The sequence below is a fragment of the Gymnodraco acuticeps genome, unplaced genomic scaffold (assembly GCF_902827175.1).
Source record: "Gymnodraco acuticeps unplaced genomic scaffold, fGymAcu1.1, whole genome shotgun sequence".
NCBI lineage: Eukaryota > Metazoa > Chordata > Actinopteri > Perciformes > Bathydraconidae > Gymnodraco > Gymnodraco acuticeps.
In genome coordinates this window covers 33,975-58,025 of record NW_022991043.1, presented here as the reverse complement: position 1 = coordinate 58,025, position 24,051 = coordinate 33,975, and the positions used below count along the sequence as shown (strand labels likewise).

At 41.1% G+C, this 24,051-nt stretch overlaps 2 protein-coding genes across 3 annotated transcripts; both read left to right on the top strand.

Moving 5' to 3' along the window:
• The first annotated feature begins 5,463 nt into the window (after window positions 1-5,463).
• LOC117559825 lies at window positions 5,464-8,737 on the top strand. Of its 2 annotated transcripts, none has more exons than XM_034236517.1 (4): window positions 5,464-5,648; window positions 6,400-6,499; window positions 7,022-7,763; window positions 8,020-8,732. In XM_034236517.1, exons 2-4 carry the CDS (start codon window positions 6,403-6,405, stop codon window positions 8,204-8,206), a joined length of 1,026 nt encoding a protein of 341 aa, XP_034092408.1. In that variant the 5' UTR covers window positions 5,464-5,648; window positions 6,400-6,402; the 3' UTR covers window positions 8,207-8,732. The 2 variants fall into 2 exon arrangements, with proteins under 2 accessions (XP_034092408.1, XP_034092409.1); XM_034236518.1 differs by lacking the exon at window positions 5,464-5,648 and adding an exon at window positions 5,697-5,866 and having other exon boundaries at window positions 8,020-8,737.
• Window positions 8,738-20,917: 12,180 nt separating this feature from the next.
• On the top strand, window positions 20,918-23,828 carry LOC117559824. The gene is made up of 4 exons (XM_034236516.1): window positions 20,918-21,083; window positions 22,457-23,198; window positions 23,454-23,672; window positions 23,789-23,828. Exons 1-4 carry the CDS (start codon window positions 21,017-21,019, stop codon window positions 23,826-23,828), a joined length of 1,068 nt encoding a protein of 355 aa, XP_034092407.1. The 5' UTR covers window positions 20,918-21,016.
• Window positions 23,829-24,051: the final 223 nt, after the last annotated feature.

Sequence of the window (24,051 nt, the reverse complement as noted above, 5' to 3'; positions counted from 1 at the left end):
TGCACACGCCAGGACACAGAGGACATCAGACTCCAGAGAAAACTTGCTCGAGTCCGAATCCAAGTCCGAGTCATCCAAGGAATGTCCGAGCCAAGTCCGAGTACGAGTCATCATTACCTGTGTTCGAGTTCGAGTCCGAGTCCAAGTCCAAGTCATCGTGCGTGAGAATTCACGAGTCCGAGTCCGAGTCGCGTCAATCAGTGCGCGAGTCCGAGTCAAGTCACGAGTCCCGAAAATCGGCACTCGAGTCCGAGTCCAGGACTCGAGTACTCCATCTCTGAATTCAGGACCATATGGAGTCAGACACTGGAAGTGAGCTGGAGGTGTTGATGGGCCTGATGGAAGCAGTGCTGGAATTGGGCCGGTACTCACCGGTACGCAGTACCGGCACTTCTGGTTCTGACCCATGGAGTACCGGCACTTCTTGCTCAGTACCGGCATGCTGGCGGTACTCCGGTACTCATGCACCGTGCCAGTACTCAACACTCTCCCGCCGTTCTTATTATACATCCATATATATATATACAGCCGCCCGGTACTCAGTAGATGAGTCATGAGGTGCCGAACGGACATTCTCATCGCTCTAACCGCTGGAGTTTCACAGCGGCTGTCAGCTGTTTACTCCTGTCATTCAAACAGAACGTGCTGGAGAGGGGGCGGGGCTTATCTTCTCCATGTAAATACTGTGGTGGAAACGACTATGTCAAAATTAACCTATTTGACCGTGATTTAATAGTAATACACGTTTCAAAATAATAATAATAATAATGCCGAAGTAACAACATACTGAAAACTGTTAGTAAAACCATGTTTTAATACTTTACAATTTACATACCTAGATGCACGTGTGTTGTGTTTATGCAGTGCAACTCCCACCCAGTGGGTGGCTATGTAGAGTGATAGAACAGAGCAGGCACGCCCCCGAGAGAAGGAAAGCAAGTCACGTCACAAATTAGCATTTCTAAAATGTTAGCGTGGATTAATAAAAGTGCAAAAAGACAGCGGTTGTCGCCGGAAGAAACTTCAAATACAGAGAATGCTGTGCCTGTGTTGGAAATTGTGTCTGATGGGGAGCTTTCTTTGGTTGATCCTCCTGCTCCAAGTTCTAGTGCATTAGCATTAGCACTAGCTCCGCCGCCTCCTCCAGAGCCTCTAACGTTAGCTGCTGCTGGCGCAACTGCCACCACCAACACCGGGCAAAGCGATGCACCTGACTGCTGGACAACGGACAAGGTGCAATATTTTTGCAAGACCAATGCATGGCTCCTTCTTAAAGATAAGAAGCTAGGATGTCGGATATGCAGAGATGTCAAATCTTTGGGAATACACACTGGACAAGGACTGAAACTGTCAACTGAATGGGGTGAGTGTGCAGTGTCTCATTTCGGTGTTGACAAGGGCAAACAACAAGCTAGCCTGAGAAAAAAAATCAAAGAACATAAAGAATCACAAGCCCATGTAAAAGCTGCTGACATCCTTACATCTGCTTCACATGAAACTATTCAACATCAAGTGCAGTCTATGCATAAATCTGAATTAGACACCACTATCAGAGTTTTTCGAACGGCATATAAAATTGGCAAACATAGCCGGCCATTCACAGACATGCCAATTGATTTGAATGTACAGAAACTGAATGGGCTGAACGTGGGCAGGGTTTTGCACTCCAATAAAACCTGTGGCGAAATCATCGACCACATAGCTCATGAGCTGAAGAAAAAAATGGCAAAAGACATTACAGAAAACCAAAGAAAACTCTGTGTTTTGGTCGATGAATCTACCACTATTAGTGGTAAAACGGTGCTTGTTGTGTGTCTACGCTCAGCATTAGCTGATGCTGAGCCCGAAACGTTTTTTTGGGAGCTGATCGAGTTGGATGAAACAACGGCTGATGACATCACAAAGGCGTTAATGGAGTGTCTTGGAAGAGATTTTAACGAGGACTTTTTAGGTCAGTGTTTCGTTTCTTTTGCATGTGATGGGGCTTCAGTCATGCTAGGGAAGAGAACAGGCGTTGCTACCCAGTTGTGTAGTAAATTCCCAAGCCTGTTTGTGTGGCACTGCTCCAATCATCGTCTAGAGCTGGCAGTTGGGGATGTGGTCAAGGAGGTCTCAGGGCTCAATCATTTCCAGATCTTTTTTGACAAACTCTATTCCTTGTTCCATGCCTCCCCCCAAAAATCAGAGGCAGTTAGCGCAGTGTGCGCAAGCAGTCGGACAGCGTCTCCTGGTGATAGGGCGTGTTTTGTCCATCCGCTGGGTGGCTTCAAGTGAAAGGAGCGTCAGAGCAGTCTGGGAAAACTACCGAGTGCTTCATGATCACTTCACAAATGCTGCAAACGACACGAGCAGGGATTCCAGAGACAGAGCAAAGTACAAGGGCCTGGATGATGTGCTCACATCTGCAACGTTTGTCAGCAATCTGGGACTGATGTACGATGCGCTCACAGAGCTCAGCGACCTCTCTCGGCAACTCCAAAAAAGAGAGATGACACTGCCTACAGCAGATAGGCTCTTAACTCGAGAAATACGAGTTTTTGAATCCATGGTCACCATGCCTGGCCCACACATGACTACAGTTCATACAGCTCTAGCTGAGAAGTCCTTCAAGGGTGTTGCCCTGCGTGAGAATGGCAGGCTTGTACAGATTCATGCAGATCAGTTTTTCCGCAGTATGGTAGAGAATCTGAGACACCGAATGACTTCCACAACCTCCTCTCATGTCAGCACAAGAGAAATCCCATTACATGGAGTATTACTCACAAAGTACACAGTACAAGCTCTGACAGAGTATTACGCACAAAGTACACAGTACAAGCTCTGACAGAGGATTACTCACAAAGTACACAGTACAAGCTCTGACAGAGGATTACTCACAAAGTACACAGTACAAGCTCTGACAGAGGATTACTCACAAAGTACACAGTACAAGCTCTGACAGAGGATTACTCACAAAGTACACAGTACAAGCTCTGACAGAGTATTACTCACAAAGTACACAGTACAAGCTCTGACAGAGTATTACTCACAAAGTACACAGTACAAGCTCTGACAGAGTATTACTCACAAAGTACACAGTACAAGCTCTGACAGAGTATTACTCACAAAGTACACAGTACAAGCTCTGACAGAGGATTACTCACAAAGTACACAGTACAAGCTCTGACAGAGGATTACTCACAAAGTACACAGTACAAGCTCTGACAGAGGGTTACTCACAAAGTACACAGTACAAGCTCTGACAGAGTATTACTCACAAAGTACACAGTACAAGCTCTGACAGAGTATTACTCACAAAGTACACAGTACAAGCTCTGACAGAGTATTACTCACAAAGTACACAGTACAAGCTCTGACAGAGTATTACTCACAAAGTACACAGTACAAGCTCTGACAGAGTATTACTCACAAAGTACACAGTACAAGCTCTGACAGAGTATACTCACAAAGTACACAGTACAAGCTCTGACAGAGGATTACTCACAAAGTACACAGTACAAGCTCTGACAGAGTATTACTCACAAAGTACACAGTACAAGCTCTGACAGAGTATTACGCACAAAGTACACAGTACAAGCTCTGACAGAGGATTACTCACAAAGTACACAGTACAAGCTCTGATAGAGTATTACTCACAAAGTACACAGTACAAGCTCTGACAGAGGGTTACTCACAAAGTACACAGTACAAGCTCTGACAGAGGGTTACTCACAAAGTACACAGTACAAGCTCTGACAGAGTATTACTCACAAAGTACACAGTACAAGCTCTGACAGAGTATTACGCACAAAGTACACAGTACAAGCTCTGACAGAGGATTACTCACAAAGTACACAGTACAAGCTCTGACAGAGTATTACTCACAAAGTACACAGTACAAGCTCTGACAGAGTATTACTCACAAAGTACACAGTACAAGCTCTGACAGAGTATTACGCACAAAGTACACAGTACAAGCTCTGACAGAGGATTACTCACAAAGTACACAGTACAAGCTCTGACAGAGGATTACTCACAAAGTACACAGTACAAGCTCTGACAGAGGATTACTCACAAAGTACACAGTACAAGCTCTGACAGAGGATTACTCACAAAGTACACAGTACAAGCTCTGACACAGTATTACTCACAAAGTACACAGTACAAGCTCTGACAGAGGATTACTCACAAAGTACACAGTACAAGCTCTGACAGAGGAGTACTCACAAAGTACACAGTACAAGCTCTGACAGAGGAGTACTCACAAAGTACACAGTACAAGCTCTGACAGAGGAGTACTCACAAAGTACACAGTCAAAGTACTTCATTTCATTTCTGGTAGTGCAGCACCCATAAGGTTGAGGTTGTCTACCTGCACCTGCATGTTCATACCACAAGGGGGCAGATCAGCTGATGGTTCATCATTGTTTGATGCTGGAGATGAACAGAAGAAGTGTGTGTGCTTTGAGATCGTTTGAGATGCTGACATATTGCACACGTGCCTTGTGGAAGTTAATAAACGAACCTATAATACCTTGCGGTCTGAGTGGTGTAGCAGTAGCAGTCAAATTAGTACCGAGTCCAACAGTCAGTTTTATTAAGAACTTGTGGACAAAGATATTTGTATCACTCATTGAATATAGCAGGGAAAAAATGAAAAGCAGCTGATTTGAAAAACAAACTCGACAGACGGCTGAGGTGACCGCAGTGCAGAATCGCTGTATAGTTGAAATCTCCTAACAATGTTGTCCATTTTAGAAATAGGCCTATTTTTAGCCCTTAATAACATTCATGTTCTGGGCTCAAAGTGTGTGTTGGCCGTTTTCATTGTGATCGCTAAATTCCCCTTGTTTATAATAATCACAGTTCCTTCAACAGGATACTGTAGTGATTCAAAGTGTGATTTTAGCAAAGCCTACGAGTGCTTTTGTTTTGAAATCACTTCCGTGAGTTTCGTCTGCGCTCTTATTTTGTAAGGTAACTTCCGGTAGCAGAATATGAAAAAAACGGTAGTTTTTTTGTTTCTGTTTTCTAGTGATTTTATTTTTTGTTTTGAGAAGTAGAAAATGAAAATCATCCCGTTTTTTAAGTTTAGTAAATGATAAAGAAAAACGCCTTTAAAAAACGCCGAAAATTAAATATCCAGTCGTTTTTTGTTTTAGAATTTCCATTTGTGAAAAGAAAATCCAATGACCCAAACATCCACTGACCCAAACATCCACTGACCCAAACATCCACTGACCCAAACATCCACTGACCCAAACATCCACTGACCCAAACATCCACTGACCCAAACATCCACTGACCCAAACATCCACTGACCCAAACATCCACTGACCCAAACATCCACTGACCCCCCTCTCAGTTCAGAAGAGGTTGGGTCTGTGTCCCTGAGCTAGAGACGGATCTGTGTGTTTCGCTCTCTGCTTCCTCCACGCTGTGTTTCTGTAGTGAAGAGTACGGTGGCCCTGAGAGGCCAGGCTGCTGCAAATTTAAAAAACGCTGCAAATAAAAAGAAACAGAAACGCCGCGCAAATAAAAACGCCGCGATGCAAATAAAAAAGCCACAACGGAAGTGAATTACCGGGGACTATTATTGCTGATGCACATGCGGGTTTTTTATGTGAGAGAAGAAGAAGTCTGGGGGATCTCCAGGAAACATCTCTTGGGTAAGTTTATAATGTTAAAGTTACACAGGATGTAGATAATATCTGTCGCTGCCGTATTTATGACTTTAAATGACGTTATTTTGTGTGTGGGAGCAGATTATGTGTGTAGTGTATAATGTTAGGAGAACATAGCTACTTTTATCTGCTAACGTTAGCTGTTTTCTAAACAAACGGATCTGAGCCGACCGGGACTTAAAGATGATGCTAAGACACACAAAGTAAGTTGAATATGCCTTTATTCAACAGACGAGCTCGGGTCCTCTCCTCAACATGCTCTGAAGGAACAACTTTTACTGAATTAGGGCTGGGCAAGTTAACGCGTTATTAGCGCGTTAATCGCAGGAAACGCGATTAAAACTTGTAATCGTTGCCCAGCCCTATATTGAATACATATTAGATCTTCACTAACATCCTGTAGTCAATCTTGACTCTATCAACATGTTATCTAAATGTGCCTGTCTAGAGATAAATGATGGTCTCTTATCCTGCTTAGAGATAGAGAAGGGTCTCTATCCTGTCCAAGACGTGCTTCCTTTGGGAAGTTTACTGGCTTTAAATCTTTCTTCTTTTTTTTGAATGTATTTTGACATTGTAGATGGATGCATGGTTCAGATATTAAGTGATTGCAGCTGATATCTGCTGTTAAATTAGTGTCAGCTGTTTGCAGGTAACATTACCTGCTGCAATAGCTTACCAAGTAGCTGTTACTTCATTGCAAATGAATAACATTCACATTGCTCCTTTTCCACAGGCAATGTATTGTCCATATTGTGGGACTGGTGGGTGTTTTGGGAGGTGTTGCGGCTCCTGTGGCAGCAACATTGAATGTTTGGCTCCCTTTCTCGAAGATGGTAAGCTCCTCCTTAAAAGTCAAGAATTTCACCAGTACAGTGATAATGTCTTATTTGTATATGATTTGTTGCCATTTTAATATATGCTATACACATATTATTGTCAGTCATGGCAATTTCAACATGATTTAGAACTACTGATAAAAAAAAATGCCAACAAGTAAAAAAATCAGGTGAAATACCAAAGTTGACCAATGATGTGCTCCTTCATGTGAGGGTTGAGCCTTCTGATGCGTTTATGCACAAATACAGGCATTAAAAGGGTTCCTTTTTGTTCGCTACCTCTAGATTGATATGTATTTTTATCCTTACCAATTATGTAAGCATCCCAATATTTTGTCCTTTGCCTGTTTATTTCTCTTATTTTTTGCTCCTCATGTCTGGAATTGTTCACGCATTGAACATACTGAAAACATACACTTATGCATCACACAGTTCAGGTATTTTCCTCGTTACTGATACATTTTCATTTTGTTCTTATTAAGTTTCATTCCTAATGACACTGTTGTCTTTTCCCTTCAGTCACAGAATCGAATGAAGGAATCGAGGCAGGCCTCATCCACAAGTACTTCACAGAGGGACACGCTTATGAAGTGATACTTGATTTTCTAGAAGAAAGACACAACATTGTTCTTAGTCTGAGGACCTTAAAGAGGAGGCTGCAGAACGCTGGCTTAACAAGAAGGATAGACTACACTCCCATTGGCACTGTACACCAAACTGTTGCACATGAACTGAGAGGCTCGGGTCGGCTGTTGGGTTACAGAGCTATGTGGCAGACATTGCAACAAAAGTATCACCTGACAGTAAAAAGGGAGGATGTTAGACAGACGATTTCCAGACTGGATCCATCTGGTGTTCAACTTCGTTCCAGGCGAAGGTTTGTCCGAAGGGGATACGTCACAGCAGGACCAAACCAAGTGTGGCACGCTGATGGATATGATAAACTTAAACCCTTTGGTATTGCCATCAGTGGCTGCATCGACGGCTTTTCAAGGAAAGCTATGTGGCTCAGGAGTGGCAGCACTAACAACGATCCGGGCATCATTGCGCAGTATTACCTGCAGTGTGTATCGGAGTTTGGACTACTTCCAGCCCGCCTTCGCACTGACTGTGGAACTGAAAACGGCACTATGGCAGCCATTAACTGCACATTACGATCTCAACACACAGATGATTTTGCAGGAGCCCTCAGTCACATGTATGGTACCTCAACTGCAAACCAGCGCATCGAGAGTTGGTGGTCTTTCTTCAGAAAGCAAAGGTATAGCCTTTTAAGGTCAGGTCCAAGAATGTATGTGTGTGTGTATATAGTACAGAGGTGCCCAAATACTTTAAATCTATCTGGATGAAAACAATTGAGAAGTTACATTAGAGCTGTACACTAACATTTTCCCAAGGGAGTTTATGTGCTCCCAAATGAAATAATGTAGGAGCGCACCAAGAAATGTACAACATTTCTAGAAATATTTGTTGTCTTTTTTTTCATGAAATACAAAAGTTTTGAATTCCACCATTAGGACTCAGTTCTGGATCGAGCTCTTCAGTGACCTTAGAGAGAGGCACCTCTTCAATGGAAGCCATGAGCACAAGTGTCTGCTGCGATATGTGTTTTTGGGCATCTTACAAAAAGACCTCGATGAGTACAGACAGCTGTGGAACAACCACACCATCCGACCTGTTCGCCTGTCTGTGTCCATCAGGTAAACCTGATGCCATGTACCACCTGCCTCACAGGTTTGTATTGAAATTGTTTGGTAATATTACTTTAAAATATATCTGACTTCATATAATTTGGTGTATCAGCCCAATATGACAAGTTTGTCACTTGATAAATAACGTGATTCATTTAGTCTGAAAACTCATTATTTCAAAAATGATTTCAAGTCTTAAACGACTAAAAATGGATTCTGATAAATCAGAAAATGTCCAAAGCTATTCTGTCGATTTATCTTACTCAATTCCAAAAAGTACCTTGTGTTAGAAAGTGAGTAGAATGACCATATTTGACTGAAAGAGCTGCTGTCAACCTGAGATTAACTTCTCAAGTGTTGTGAGTCTTCATATGAAGTGAATACTTAAAACGAAAGTTAATTGAGATCATGGTATGAAGTGAATACTTAAAAAACGAAAGTTAATTATAAATCATAATGATCAATCATATTCTTGTATAAACCCATAATGAGAATGCTTCTTGACGGTTTTTGAATATGTATCTATGCTTACAATTTTTTCTGTTGCTATTTTGATAACTTTGCGTTTTGAAAAGAGGGTGTTGTGAGTTTTCATAGTATGTTTAATACTTAAAAACGAAAGTTAGTTATAATCAATTATATTCTTGTATAACCCACAAGGAAAATGCTTCATATTTTAGTTTTTCTATAGTTACAGTATAAACAAAACAAAGTGGTGTTTAGGTTGAGTTTTCTTCCTCTCCTCTGGCAGCAGTCCAGAGAGAGGGGGGGGGGGGGGGCTTCACACTAAGGGGAGAAACATTAAGAGGCCAAAGAGAGTTCATGTCCTTTTTACCTCATATGAAAGGGTGTCTTATCCCATAACAGCTGTGGAACATGTTGGGACATGTTCAGCCTTGTACATTATGCGCATGCGCGGTTTTCAACTGAATTGGGTGTAAGAGGAGGAGTTTGTTTTTTTGGGTTTAGGATCCAGTTTTTTTAGCATAAAGAGACTGGTTTTTGAGAGAGCGCGAGAGAGGGGGGGTGACCCCTGGTAGACTCTCTCCGGGTAGGCTGTGTGCTTCAGAGCTGGGTTAATAGCTCTCGGTAAGGTCCTTCTAGACGGGGTAAATATCTCTCGAATTTATTGGTTGTTGGCTGAGTGGAATGATTTGATGAGAGAAAGTGTTTGAAAATTATAAATACCGCGACCTGTAAGGACCTTCCTTCGAATTTTGCGGATAGGAATGTGTTTTTGAAAGGTTAATCCGCCGTCTGTGTCGGAAAAAGTGTTTGAAAATTATAAATACCGCGACCTGTAAGGACCTTCCTTCGAATTTTGCGGACAGGAATGGGTTTTTGAAAGGTTAATCCGCCGTCTGTGTCGGAAAAAGTGTATGAAAACTGATGTGAATAAATGGGTGAATGAAAAGTTGAATGCGCTTTTTATTGTCACCGGTCTTTTTACGAGGAAATACCTCTAAATTCTATCGGGAGAATTTTAAAATGTCACAACTGAAATGGGCAGTTGAAATTAAAACATTTTGGTAATAAATGTAAGACTGTGAATTAAAGTTTCATTTGAACATGATCACAGCACGGTGTTTTTGTTAGGATGATTATAATGTTGTGAGAGAGAAGGTAAAAACCCTGTATTAGTTTGGACCTATTTTTCTTCAAATAAACTGAATCCCACCTGTTGGATTGGGATCCTTTAAAAGACACCTGTGCCCTCCTCTCCTGCGTCAAAGGTAAGATTGCACCCTGCCACATACACTTAGGTAGGAGCACACTCCATTTACTGATATCAAAATCCTTCGGGATCGCTTAAACAGATTAAAAAAGAGTTGTCTGAATTGAAACAGCAGTTAATTGAAACCTTGGTTCTTCGGGAAGTTAGTAGAGGTGAGATCTTGCTGACGTTGGTGGATCTGAGCCACGCAGCAAACTTACATAGACTCAATAATCTTCGGAAAGGTCAATTAGGAGGTCAGAATAATTTGCCGGAATAAATTATCAGGACCTCTCAATACTCTAAACATGGCGCCCAACGTGGGGCTCTGTGAAAAATAATACTTTTACAGAGTCAAAATACAAGAACCAAAACGACCTAGTGAAAAAAGTCGATGAATACAAATCAGCGAAATACAGGCTGAAAGTCTTGTTAAAATACCTACCCCAAATCCTAGAATATATATAATTAAACCTGAAAGTGTAGTAATTTAAGTTAATACTATTGCACCGGACTGAGGGTTATATTATATCGGATATAGCTGTCTGATTAAAGAAGCTAAAGAAGGTTCATTTTCCCCTAGTCAAATTGAGAAGCCTGTGGTCCCTTTAACACAGGTTTAGGTGGCTAAAGTGAAGTCAGCCGTAGGAGCACTGCTCAGTACTTGTCCAATTACTTTGAAACTTATAGGTAGGACTTGACCAAGAGCTGCGGTTTGAACTTTTGCGTTAAAACATAACGTGGGGAAGAGTTAATAGGAGATTTAATAAAGATAAACATAGGTCTAAAGGTACCTATGCTGTTTAAAAAATTCGAAGCTCGGTAAATAAAACTCTTAGCTGAGGTACCCGCATGTACTAACTGAATCCAGAAAGAGAACTTAGAACCAAGTGACGGTATAGTCGGACTGTACGCCCGTCGAGAGTAAAGCCTAGGAACTTGCATGTGTATAAAAGAGTGAACTTGAACCCTTTAAATACATTTTTGTGTTGTTTTTTAAAACAAACAAACAAAAATAAATGGCGGACGAGGTTAGAACGCAGTTTTTAATGACTCGGAGCCAACCACACAGGGGGGATACACAGAAGCAAAATCCGGAGCTTCTGCCCGCCCTGGTCAGCTTAGCCCAGACCCACGGGCGTACCGCGACCAAAATACTTTCCTGTCAGACTACCGTTTGACAGAGAGCAACAAGCAGGTGGTATAATGTTTGAGACCCTATCTCCACCATACAGGGATAAAAGCTCAAAAAATGCCATTTAGGAGTATCCCATCTACTACTCCTAGAAAGAAAAAAAAAAACCCACATTGTTAGACATGATATTCAGGAAAAAGGAATGTTGGAAAATAATAATGTCAAATATTGAAAATCTTAAACTGGATCAACAAACCATGTTAATAAACCCTGCTAATAGGAAGCTAAAACATGCAGGAGAAATAGCAGTAGCTCTGGCAAAGAGAATAGGTCCTAGCATGCAATAACAGTGTGATAATATGATAAGGACTATTAAACTGTCAGAAGGCGATGTGGTGATCAGATGACCCACAAATACCGGTTGTTTTTAATGTACTTTTAAGAAAAAACCTATGTGGGAACTATCAGCAGATATCAAGTCCCAAAAATATCTTCAAAACTAATATGAGAAAGTTTTTGCGAAGCTAAAGCTCAAATACTTTACCAAAATCAACTAAAGCATTTACTTTTGACCCCTTTTTGGGAATGGGATTTTCCGTTACACAACGGAAAACTCAATTCAAGCCTTAAAGAACGCTTTAAAGACAAGTCAGGGAGAGTTAAATGTGGTGCTATTTTTCTCATGAAGGAGAATGCACTTTTGGAAAAAAGGTTTCCTCTTTTCTCTGCTCCCGAGGTGCTGCAGAAACACGCAGCACACAGGGTCAAAGACAGGCGTGACCTCTGGAGGGGAAGAAAATTTGAGCAGACCACGAAAGACCATTAAAAGTTTTATGGCCTCAGCACAAGGGAAATAGTGTTCCTCTCACCAATGAATAAATCAACTCTTAACCAAGTCGGATCTAAAATAGACATAGCTCCAGTTGTTAAGAAAAGAGGGAGATTCAAAAAATTATCTTAACACCAGAACAATAATATCAAATATCATAAACCAAAATAGTATGTTGAGACCCATTCTCAGAAACTAACAATGTGGAGATAAGGAACCAGGGTGATAGAACATCTGTGTTATTCATGTCCATGACTTGATCAGGAACAGAGGGAAAATTATCACCTGAAGAGAAGCATCTTGCACTTGCATTATAAATGTATCCAGCCCTGAGGGAAATGTCTCAAGGTACCAGAATGTGCATATACACTCTTTATTTTCCAATATCTGAAGCTACTAAACAAACTGTTCAGGGAGCAAAAATAATGATGAGTAGATGAAGAAAATAGAAGATGATAATGTCTGATCCAGATGTGGGGTGCAGAGGACCTCAGGAAGTAAGCCACAAAGGGAAACATTGAAACCCGAACAGAAAACCGCTACTCCACAGATAACACTGTTGACAGAGGGGAGTTTGCGAAAAGGTGACCAAGCAGCCACTTGGGCCTTTATAATGAAAACTAATTCAGGTGAAGTACTTTGCGAGCAAAAGGGTGCAATACCAGGTACAGCCTGCTGAGGAAAAGGCCATTTGTTGAGGGACTTCCTTTTGCTAAAAAAGGAAAAATAGCACACATCCGTATTATTACTGATAGTGATTATTATTAAAAAGCGGGTAAAGAAGAGCTTAATAATTGGAAACAAAGGCAGTTCAAAAATGTGAAAGGTGAAGCGCTTACACCCCATCTATTGAGGGTCTTATTGCAGAGTTAAAAGCAGGCATGTAGAATGGAATCATGTCCGTAGCCATATAGATAAGATATAATTTAACTATCAGGGTAATAGAGAAGTTTGACCTTGCTTAAAGCACGGGACGAGTTAACCACCTGACTGCCATATTCCCTAGAATATGGAAAAAGGGTGGAAGCATTCACGTACCACCTGAAGAAGCTCCTTAGGTTGTGCGTGAATTACACAGCAGTTTAGGCCATGTGGGCCTAGTTCAGATGAGGAAATATTGTCTCCACAATAAAATCCTCTTACCAAAACTGCGATTGCACCTACAACACACATGGTCAACATGTCTTCAATGTGTAGAGGTGGATGGGTTTAAGAAAGTTCATCCTGAGCATCTTAAAATAATAGAGGAAGGACCACTAACCATTTTTAGTGCTGACATAAGCAGGTCCTTTTCTGACCCGCACTCCCAGTGGGAATAAGTATTTCCTTGTGACCTTTGATAAATGGAGGGAGTCATAAACATGTTTATCCTCTGACCAGAGCAACTGGAACACAGTGTCTGCTCAAATGGCGGAACATATAAGTATTTTTCCTAAAAACTGAGAAAGTAGGAATGGATAATGTCACTCACTTTAAAGATGAGAAAGTTTTTGTCACCCTTGCAGGATAAAGAAATCACACCTATCTGGTCTTTACCATATAAGTATCAGGCGTTAGAGCAGCCAAAGAGTGGAGTATAAAAAACTGTAAAACAAATTGGGACATTCCAATCAATTTGACAAGGCTGAATATATTCCTATAAGTATGGAAAAGCTACCTAGGGCAAAGGTCAGGTCATATCTAACTATCACACCTTTTCCGTTTAAATTCAGAAATCGTGTATGGGTGACCAGAAAGGGGCAAAGTCCAGAGAAGGGTTAGCTTAAAACTAGATCAGAAGGTTTGGATACAGTGAAGTCAATTTTCTGGGAAAGTAGTTTCACTCCAGAGGAGAGGACCGGTTCACCCAAGCCAACTGAGTTTAGAATCCAGATAGGAATATGACTGCGGCCTACCCATCCACTATTGATGCTATCAGTCTCACATCACATGACATGTTTTGCACACACACGTGGCAGTTAATGTGCTTTCTTCCACAGGAGAGGATGGCTTTTTGTGGGATCTTCCCGCAATAAGTTAGAATTTGTCTTGGTGAATTCTGTGCCAAGGGATATTTTATAGAGCAAAAGAGGGAATTTAAATCTGAGTAACAAGCAATAGCTCCAATGAAAAGGATTTAGCAGTAGAACTGTTAGAATCTATAGTGAATTATGCAGAAAGATGGCAAGACGAAACTCTGTCTATTAGCATATGGATCATTAGAGCTTGGATGGAGAATACCTCAGTATCAAAGAGGAAATGGAAAATAACCTTTATATTATTTTCCTCATTGTTTTTTAACTTTACACTATTAGTTTTCTTTTCAGTTATTTTTAATTGATATACGCTTACACCCTAAAAAGAGTATTCATTTAAATTTGATTTTTTGAGCACATCTCTCCTTCTTTTTTGCTGGTTCTCACACAGCATGGAGGTGTAGGGCTGTCAGGTCGTTAAACTGATAAGAGTAAATTATGGCCCAGTGCTTTCTGCCATTAGAGGCCAACTGAGTAAGAGGAGAAACAATCACCTTGCTGTGTATAGAAATTACAGAGCAATATGGAATACACGACCCTCTTGAGAAAACCCTTGGGGAAGTTTTTATTTTAACTGAAACAACTTTTTATGAATCAGAGAAATGATTTAAACTTGATTTTAGCTATATTGTTGAGATTAATACCTCAGCAATCTACCAAGAGGATTTGAACCTGCCTAGCGGGGAAACTTCAGTCACAGTGCCTCAAGTGAAGCCAAGTAGACTCCTGGACCCAGGAAACCTGTGCAGAAGGACCGGAAGGGGCAAGCGGTGAAAAGGAGGAGACTCGTAAGAGCGATCTGATTCGGAGGTCTCCCCGGGTGCCCAAGCCAAAAAGATGTCCTTGCTGTCAATAGACATTCCAGAGGAACATGGAGTACCAGACCCCTTGGAAGGATTCCTGGGGGAAATTGTTTCAATTGAAACAATTATTAATGGATCAGCGGCTGAGTCACCTATGACCCCGCCAGAGAAGGAGGATGATTCTTCCAGCTCTGTGGGACAGGCTGCATCTCTACCCGCTGAGCCACTCAGATCGCAGTGGATTTCCCAGGAAAGGATGACGACTACCTGATAACTGCATGGTCAGATATCAGACGCCAGGTAGCAGCAACCCTACCTACCCCCTGCCACTGGTCCACTTCACCATCTCCAACCCGGCGACTTCGTGCTGGTCAAGGACTTCCGGAGAAAGAGCTGGAAATCCAACCATTGGCAAGGTCCCTACCAGGTGCTCCTCATCACCCAGACAGCGGTCAAGGTCACCGAGAGAGCCACATGGGTCCACGCCAGCCACTGCAAGGTCGTAGTCACAGGCCAGGAGAGACGGTAGAAACAGACGACAACAAGTGATGTGTCCTAGTCACCAACGAAAGACGACAACAAGTACCACCAGCACCACACTGGCACCACATACACCTAATCTCACACTGCACACACAGGATGTCATGAGCGAGGGCCAGCTAAGCTGTTTCATATGCCTCTGGTTCCTCGTTTGTGCTATCATTGTGTGGGGACTCATTGACCTTGTCACAAAGTCATGAGCGATTATTGACGAGGTCTAAAAAATTCATAACAACTGTCGACCGAGTTATCTGGTTTTCGTTTGGAGATGTCGTCCAGCGAAAAACTGCAACCCCTCCATGGTCAGGGTCAAGGATATACATCAGATAGCAACATGGATTTAGGAGTCTACAACAGATGGGCCCCTCGCCCAAGGACATTCCTGTACGGTACTATGTTTTCGGTGTTTTTTCACACCAGGTTCATCAAAGGGTCGTCCTGATTACACATACTGAAGAACTTTTCATGATATTGATGCGTGGAGTTTTACGGATGTAATATGTATGTGTTTTTACGATTTTATCTGTTGATATTTGAAAACTTTGCGTTTGAAAAGAGGGTGTTGAGATCTTCATATGAAGTGAATACTTAAAACGAAAGTTAATTGAGATCATGGTATGAAGTGAATACTTAAAAAACGAAAGTTAATTATAAATCATACATGATCAATCATATTCTTGTATAAACCCATAATGAGAATGCTTCTTGACGGTTTTTGAATATGTATCTATGCTTACAATTTTTTCTGTTGCTATTTGAGAACTTTGCGTTTTGAAAAGAGGGTGTTGTGAGTTTTCATAGTATGTTTAATACTTAAAAACGAAAGTTAGTTATAATCAAATATAATCAATTATATTCTTGTATAACCCACAATGAAAATGCTTCATATTTTAGGTTTTCTATAGTTACAGTATAAACAAAACCAAGTGGGTTGTTTAGGTTGAGTTTTCTTCCTCTCCTCTGGCAGCAGTCCAGAGAGAGGGGGGGGGGGGGGGGCTTCACACTAAGGGGAGAAACATTAAGAGGCCAAAGAGAGTTCATGTCCTTTTTACCTCATATGAAAGGGTGTCTTATCCCATAACAGCTGTGGAACATGTTGGGACATGTTCAGCCTTGTACATTATGCGCATGCGCGGTTTTCAACTGAATTGGGTGTAAGAGGAGGAGTTTGTTTTTTTGGGTTTAGGATCCAGTTTTTTTAGCATAAAGAGACTGGTTTTTTGAGAGAGCGCGAGAGAGGGGGGGTGACCCCTGGTAGACTCTCTCCGGGTAGGCTGTGTGCTTCAGAGCTGGGTTAATAGCTCTCGGTAAGGTCCTTCTAGACGGGGTAAATATCTCTCGAATTTATTGGTTGTTGGCTGAGTGGAATGATTTGATGAGAGATGTGTGTGCGAACCTTTATAAATACCGCGACCTGTGGGGAAAACATCTGGTCCCCCGAATTTTGCGGATAGGAATGTGTTTTTGAAAGGTTAATCCGCCGTCTGTGTCGGAAAAAGTGTATGAAACTGATGTGAATAAATGGGTGAATGAAAAGTTGAATGCGCTTTTTATTGTCACCGGTCTTTTTACGAGGAAATACCTCTAAATTCTATCGGGAGAATTTTAAAATGTCACAACTGAAATGGGCAGTTGAAATTAAAACATTTTGGTAATAAATGTAAGACTGTGAATTAAAGTTTCATTTGAACATGATCACAGCACGGTGTTTTTGTTAGGATGATTATAATGTTGTGAGAGAGAAGGTAAAAACCCTGTATTAGTTTGGACCTATTTTTCTTCAAATAAACTGAATCCCACCTGTTGGATTGGGATCCTTTAAAAGACACCTGTGCCCTCCTCTCCTGCGTCAAAGGTAAGATTGCACCCTGCCACACACACTTAGGTAGGAGCACACTCCATTTACTGATATCAAAATCCTTCGGGATCGCTTAAACAGATTAAAAAAGAGTTGTCTGAATTGAAACAGCAGTTAATTGAAACCTTGGTTCTTCGGGAAGTTAGTAGAGGTGAGATCTTGCTGACGTTGGTGGATCTGAGCCACGCAGCAAACTTACATAGACTCAATAATCTTCGGAAAGGTCAATTAGGAGGTCAGAATAATTTGCCGGAATAAATTATCAGGACCTCTCAATACTCTAAACACCAACCAGGGAGTTATCTGATCAGCCTGGTGTTCAATGTAACTCTTTACCATGGCTCAGACTTTGTTACTTGCAGTTACAGTTTCTCATTTTAGATTGTGCAAATTTTGCATTTGTTTTTACATGTTCTTTGTTCATGCTCTTTATCATTTTTCTGAGTTGGAAAGTTAGATTGCATCATAGTTTACTTTATACATATTTGTATTCTTCAGTGGTGAAGTATATTGCAAAGCAGCTCAGCCATGTGAGAAGACTTTTGGCACTTTTTCGTTTTTCGTTTTCTGAGTTGGAAAGTTAGATTGCATTCAAAATGTACAGAAATACTTAATTTTGTTAAAGCTTTTTATAAAAAATGCTTCTGACCAGAGCTTTGTTTCCTTGTCATTAATGTTGAACACCACCAGAGGGGCTCTCACCTGAAAGGTCTCTGCTTCATGTGTCTTCAGCAGAAGATCTAGACTTTGATTGCTATATTTTCAGTTAATATTGACCTTACTGAGCTTTAGCCATATCCGCTGCTTATCATAAAAAATATTAAGTACAGTGAACCTTTCTAAAATATACAGTAGTAAAGAGACAAACCCACCAGCATTATAGTAGCCAAATTCTTGTTTGTGGGCTGTATATATAAAATTGACTTGAAAAAGTTGCTGATTTTAGAGTACTGGCACCTTTTTCATTCCAATTCAAGCACTGGATGGAAGGATGCAGCTTCACAAGAGGCCAACCATGTGACAGAGTGTGTCAGTGTGCTGAAGGACAGACCAGCGATCCAGACTCTAAAGACTTTCCAAGGTGTAAAAGCTGCTGCCGGAGTTCTGACTGGAAGTAGAGCTGATATCAAGTCCAGCATCCTTCAAAGTACTCCGTCCAACAATATCACTCTCAGGAGGGGACTCTGACAGAGGATTACTCACAAAGTACACAGTACAAGCTCTGACAGAGGGTTACTCACAAAGTACACAGTACAAGCTCTGACAGAGGGTTACTCACAAAGTACACAGTACAAGCTCTGACAGAGGGTTACTCACAAAGTACACAGTACAAGCTCTGACAGAGTATTACTCACAAAGTACACAGTACAAGCTCTGACAGAGTATTACTCACAAAGTACACAGTACAAGCTCTGACAGAGTATTACTCACAAAGTACACAGTACAAGCTCTGACAGAGTATTACTCACAAAGTACACAGTACAAGCTCTGACAGAGGATTACTCACAAAGTACACAGTACAAGCTCTGACAGAGGATTACTCACAAAGTACACAGTACAAGCTCTGACAGAGGGTTACTCACAAAGTACACAGTACAAGCTCTGACAGAGTATTACTCACAAAGTACACAGTACAAGCTCTGACAGAGTATTACTCACAAAGTACACAGTACAAGCTCTGACAGAGTATTACTCACAAAGTACACAGTACAAGCTCTGACAGAGTATTACTCACAAAGTACACAGTACAAGCTCTGACAGAGTATTACTCACAAAGTACACAGTACAAGCTCTGACAGAGTATTACTCACAAAGTACACAGTACAAGCTCTGACAGAGGATTACTCACAAAGTACACAGTACAAGCTCTGACAGAGTATTACTCACAAAGTACACAGTACAAGCTCTGACAGAGTATTACGCACAAAGTACACAGTACAAGCTCTGACAGAGGATTACTCACAAAGTACACAGTACAAGCTCTGATAGAGTATTACTCACAAAGTACACAGTACAAGCTCTGACAGAGTATTACTCACAAAGTACACAGTACAAGCTCTGACAGAGTATTACTCACAAAGTACACAGTACAAGCTCTGACAGAGTATTACTCACAAAGTACACAGTACAAGCTCTGACAGAGTATTACTCACAAAGTACACAGTACAAGCTCTGACAGAGGATTACTCACAAAGTACACAGTACAAGCTCTGACAGAGGGTTACTCACAAAGTACACAGTACAAGCTCTGACAGAGTATTACTCACAAAGTACACAGTACAAGCTCTGACAGAGTATTACGCACAAAGTACACAGTACAAGCTCTGACAGAGGATTACTCACAAAGTACACAGTACAAGCTCTGACAGAGGATTACTCACAAAGTACACAGTACAAGCTCTGACAGAGGATTACTCACAAAGTACACAGTACAAGCTCTGACAGAGGATTACTCACAAAGTACACAGTACAAGCTCTGACAGAGGATTACTCACAAAGTACACAGTACAAGCTCTGACACAGTATTACTCACAAAGTACACAGTACAAGCTCTGACAGAGGATTACTCACAAAGTACACAGTACAAGCTCTGACAGAGGAGTACTCACAAAGTACACAGTACAAGCTCTGACAGAGGAGTACTCACAAAGTACACAGTCAAAGTACTTCATTTCATTTCTGGTAGTGCAGCACCCATAAGGTTGAGGTTGTCTACCTGCACCTGCATGTTCATACCACAAGGGGGCAGATCAGCTGATGGTTCATCATTGTTTGATGCTGGAGATGAACAGAAGAAGTGTGTGTGCTTTGAGATCGTTTGAGATGCTGACATATTGCACACGTGCCTTGTGGAAGTTAATAAACGAACCTATAATACCTTGCGGTCTGAGTGGTGTAGCAGTAGCAGTCAAATTAGTACCGAGTCCAACAGTCAGTTTTATTAAGAACTTGTGGACAAAGATATTTGTATCACTCATTGAATATAGCAGGGAAAAAATGAAAAGCAGCTGATTTGAAAAACAAACTCGACAGACGGCTGAGGTGACCGCAGTGCAGAATCGCTGTATAGTTGAAATCTCCTAACAATGTTGTCCATTTTAGAAATAGGCCTATTTTTAGCCCTTAATAACATTCATGTTCTGGGCTCAAAGTGTGTGTTGGCCGTTTTCATTGTGATCGCTAAATTCCCCTTGTTTATAATAATCACAGTTCCTTCAACAGGATACTGTAGTGATTCAAAGTGTGATTTTAGCAAAGCCTACGAGTGCTTTTGTTTTGAAATCACTTCCGTGAGTTTCGTCTGCGCTCTTATTTTGTAAGGTAACTTCCGGTAGCAGAATATGAAAAAACGGTAGTTTTTTTGTTTCTGTTTTCTAGTGATTTTATTTTTTGTTTTGAGAAGTAGAAAATGAAAATCATCCCGTTTTTTAAGTTTAGTAAATGATAAAGAAAAACGCCTTTAAAAAACGCCGAAAATTAAATATCCAGTCGTTTTTTGTTTTAGAATTTCCATTTGTGAAAAGAAAATCCAATGACCCAAACATCCACTGACCCAAACATCCACTGACCCAAACATCCACTGACCCAAACATCCACTGACCCAAACATCCACTGACCCAAACATCCACTGACCCAAACATCCACTGACCCAAACATCCACTGACCCAAACATCCACTGACCCCCCTCTCAGTTCAGAAGAGGTTGGGTCTGTGTCCCTGAGCTAGAGACGGATCTGTGTGTTTCGCTCTCTGCTTCCTCCACGCTGTGTTTCTGTAGTGAAGAGTACGGTGGCCCCGAGAGGCCAGGCTGCTGCAAATTTAAAAAACGCTGCAAATAAAAAGAAACAGAAACGCCGCGCAAATAAAAACGCCGCGATGCAAATAAAAAAGCCACAACGGAAGTGAATTACCGGGGACTATTATTGCTGATGCACATGCGGGTTTTTTATGTGAGAGAAGAAGAAGTCTGGGGGATCTCCAGGAAACATCTCTTGGGTAAGTTTATAATGTTAAAGTTACACAGGATGTAGATAATATCTGTCGCTGCCGTATTTATGACTTTAAATGACGTTATTTTGTGTGTGGGAGCAGATTATGTGTGTAGTGTATAATGTTAGGAGAACATAGCTACTTTTATCTGCTAACGTTAGCTGTTTTCTAAACAAACGGATCTGAGCCGACCGGGACTTAAAGATGATGCTAAGACACACAAAGTAAGTTGAATATGCCTTTATTCAACAGACGAGCTCGGGTCCTCTCCTCAACATGCTCTGAAGGAACAACTTTGACTGAATTAGGGCTGGGCAAGTTAACGCGTTATTAGCGCGTTAATCGCAGGAAACGCGATTAAAACTTGTAATCGTTGCCCAGCCCTATATTGAATACATATTAGATCTTCACTAACATCCTGTAGTCAATCTTGACTCTATCAACATGTTATCTAAATGTGCCTGTCTAGAGATAAATGATGGTCTCTTATCCTGCTTAGAGATAGAGAAGGGTCTCTATCCTGTCCAAGACGTGCTTCCTTTGGGAAGTTTACTGGCTTTAAATCTTTCTTCTTTTTTTTTAATGTATTTTGACATTGTAGATGGATGCATGGTTCAGATATTAAGTGATTGCAGCTGATATCTGCTGTTAAATTAGTGTCAGCTGTTTGCAGGTAACATTACTTGCTGCAATAGCTTACCAAGTAGCTGTTACTTCATTGCAAATGAATAACATTCACATTGCTCCTTTTCCACAGGCAATGTATTGTCCATATTGTGGGACTGGTGGGTGTTTTGGGAGGTGTTGCGGCTCCTGTGGCAGCAACATTGAATGTTTGGCTCCCTTTCTCGAAGATGGTAAGCTCCTCCTTAAAAGTCAAGAATTTCACCAGTACAGTGATAATGTCTTATTTGTATATGATTTGTTGCCATTTTAATATATGCTATACACATATTATTGTCAGTCATGGCAATTTCAACATGATTTAGAACTACTGATAAAAAAAAATGCCAACAAGTAAAAAAATCAGGTGAAATACCAAAGTTGACCAATGATGTGCTCCTTCATGTGAGGGTTGAGCCTTCTGATGCGTTTATGCACAAATACAGGCATTAAAAGGGTTCCTTTTTGTTCGCTACCTCTAGATTGATATGTATTTTTATCCTTACCAATTATGTAAGCATCCCAATATTTTGTCCTTTGCCTGTTTATTTCTCTTATTTTTTGCTCCTCATGTCTGGAATTGTTCACGCATTGAACATACTGAAAACATACACTTATGCATCACACAGTTCAGGTATTTTCCTCGTTACTGATACATTTTCATTTTGTTCTTATTAAGTTTCATTCCTAATGACACTGTTGTCTTTTCCCTTCAGTCACAGAATCGAATGAAGGAATCGAGGCAGGCCTCATCCACAAGTACTTCACAGAGGGACACGCTTATGAAGTGATACTTGATTTTCTAGAAAAAAGACACAACATTGTTCTTAGTCTGAGGACCTTAAAGAGGAGGCTGCAGAACGCTGGCTTAACAAGAAGGATAGACTACACTCCCATTGGCACTGTACACCAAACTGTTGCACATGAACTGAGAGGCTCGGGTCGGCTGTTGGGTTACAGAGCTATGTGGCAGACATTGCAACAAAAGTATCACCTGACAGTAAAAAGGGAGGATGTTAGACAGACGATTTCCAGACTGGATCCATCTGGTGTTCAACTTCGTTCCAGGCGAAGGTTTGTCCGAAGGGGATACGTCACAGCAGGACCAAACCAAGTGTGGCACGCTGATGGATATGATAAACTTAAACCCTTTGGTATTGCCATCAGTGGCTGCATCGACGGCTTTTCAAGAAAAGCTATGTGGCTCAGGAGTGGCAGCACTAACAACGATCCGGGCATCATTGCGCAGTATTACCTGCAGTGTGTATCGGAGTTTGGACTACTTCCAGCCCGCCTTCGCACTGACTGTGGAACTGAAAACGGCACTATGGCAGCCATTAACTGCACATTACGATCTCAACACACAGATGATTTTGCAGGAGCCCTCAGTCACATGTATGGTACCTCAACTGCAAACCAGCGCATCGAGAGTTGGTGGTCTTTCTTCAGAAAGCAAAGGTATAGCCTTTTAAGGTCAGGTCCAAGAATGTATGTGTGTGTGTATATAGTACAGAGGTGCCCAAATACTTTAAATCTATCTGGATGAAAACAATTGAGAAGTTACATTAGAGCTGTACACTAACATTTTCCCAAGGGAGTTTATGTGCTCCCAAATGAAATAATGTAGGAGCGCACCAAGAAATGTACAACATTTCTAGAAATATTTGTTGTCTTTTTTTCATGAAATACAAAAGTTTTGAATTCCACCATTAGGACTCAGTTCTGGATCGAGCTCTTCAGTGACCTTAGAGAGAGGCACCTCTTCAATGGAAGCCATGAGCACAAGTGTCTGCTGCGATATGTGTTTTTGGGCATCTTACAAAAAGACCTCGATGAGTACAGACAGCTGTGGAACAACCACACACCATCCGACCTGTTCGCCTGTCTGTGTCCATCAGGTAAACCTGATGCCATGTACCACCTGCCTCACAGGTTTGTATTGAAATTGTTTGGTAATATTACTTTAAAATATATCTGACTTCATATAATTTGGTGTATCAGCCCAATATGACAAGTTTGTCACTTGATAAATAACGTGATTCATTTAGTCTGAAAACTCATTATTTCAAAAATGATTTCAAGTCTTAAACGACTAAAAATGGATTCTGATAAATCAGAAAATGTCCAAAGCTATTCTGTCGATTTATCTTACTCAATTCCAAAAAGTACCTTGTGTTAGAAAGTGAGTAGAATGACCATATTTGACTGAAAGAGCTGCTGTCAACCTGAGATTAACTTCTCAAGTGTTGTGAGTCTTCATATGAAGTGAATACTTAAAACGAAAGTTAATTGAGATCATGGTATGAAGTGA

Excerpts from the sequence above, each read along its gene's own strand:
- LOC117559825 (XM_034236518.1), top strand. The coding sequence starts at position 6,403 with ATGTATTGTCCATATTGTGGGACTGGTGGGTGTTTTGGGAGGTGTTGC. Across the intron at positions 6,500-7,021 it reads GGCTCCCTTTCTCGAAGATG|TCACAGAATCGAATGAAGGA; the intron begins GTAAGCTCCTCC and ends TTTTCCCTTCAG. Across the intron at positions 7,764-8,019 it reads TCTTTCTTCAGAAAGCAAAG|GACTCAGTTCTGGATCGAGC; the intron begins GTATAGCCTTTT and ends TTCCACCATTAG.
- LOC117559824 (XM_034236516.1), top strand. The coding sequence starts at position 21,017 with ATGCACATGCGGGTTTTTTATGTGAGAGAAGAAGAAGTCTGGGGGATC. Across the intron at positions 21,084-22,456 it reads CTCCAGGAAACATCTCTTGG|TCACAGAATCGAATGAAGGA; the intron begins GTAAGTTTATAA and ends TTTTCCCTTCAG. Across the intron at positions 23,199-23,453 it reads TCTTTCTTCAGAAAGCAAAG|GACTCAGTTCTGGATCGAGC; the intron begins GTATAGCCTTTT and ends TTCCACCATTAG.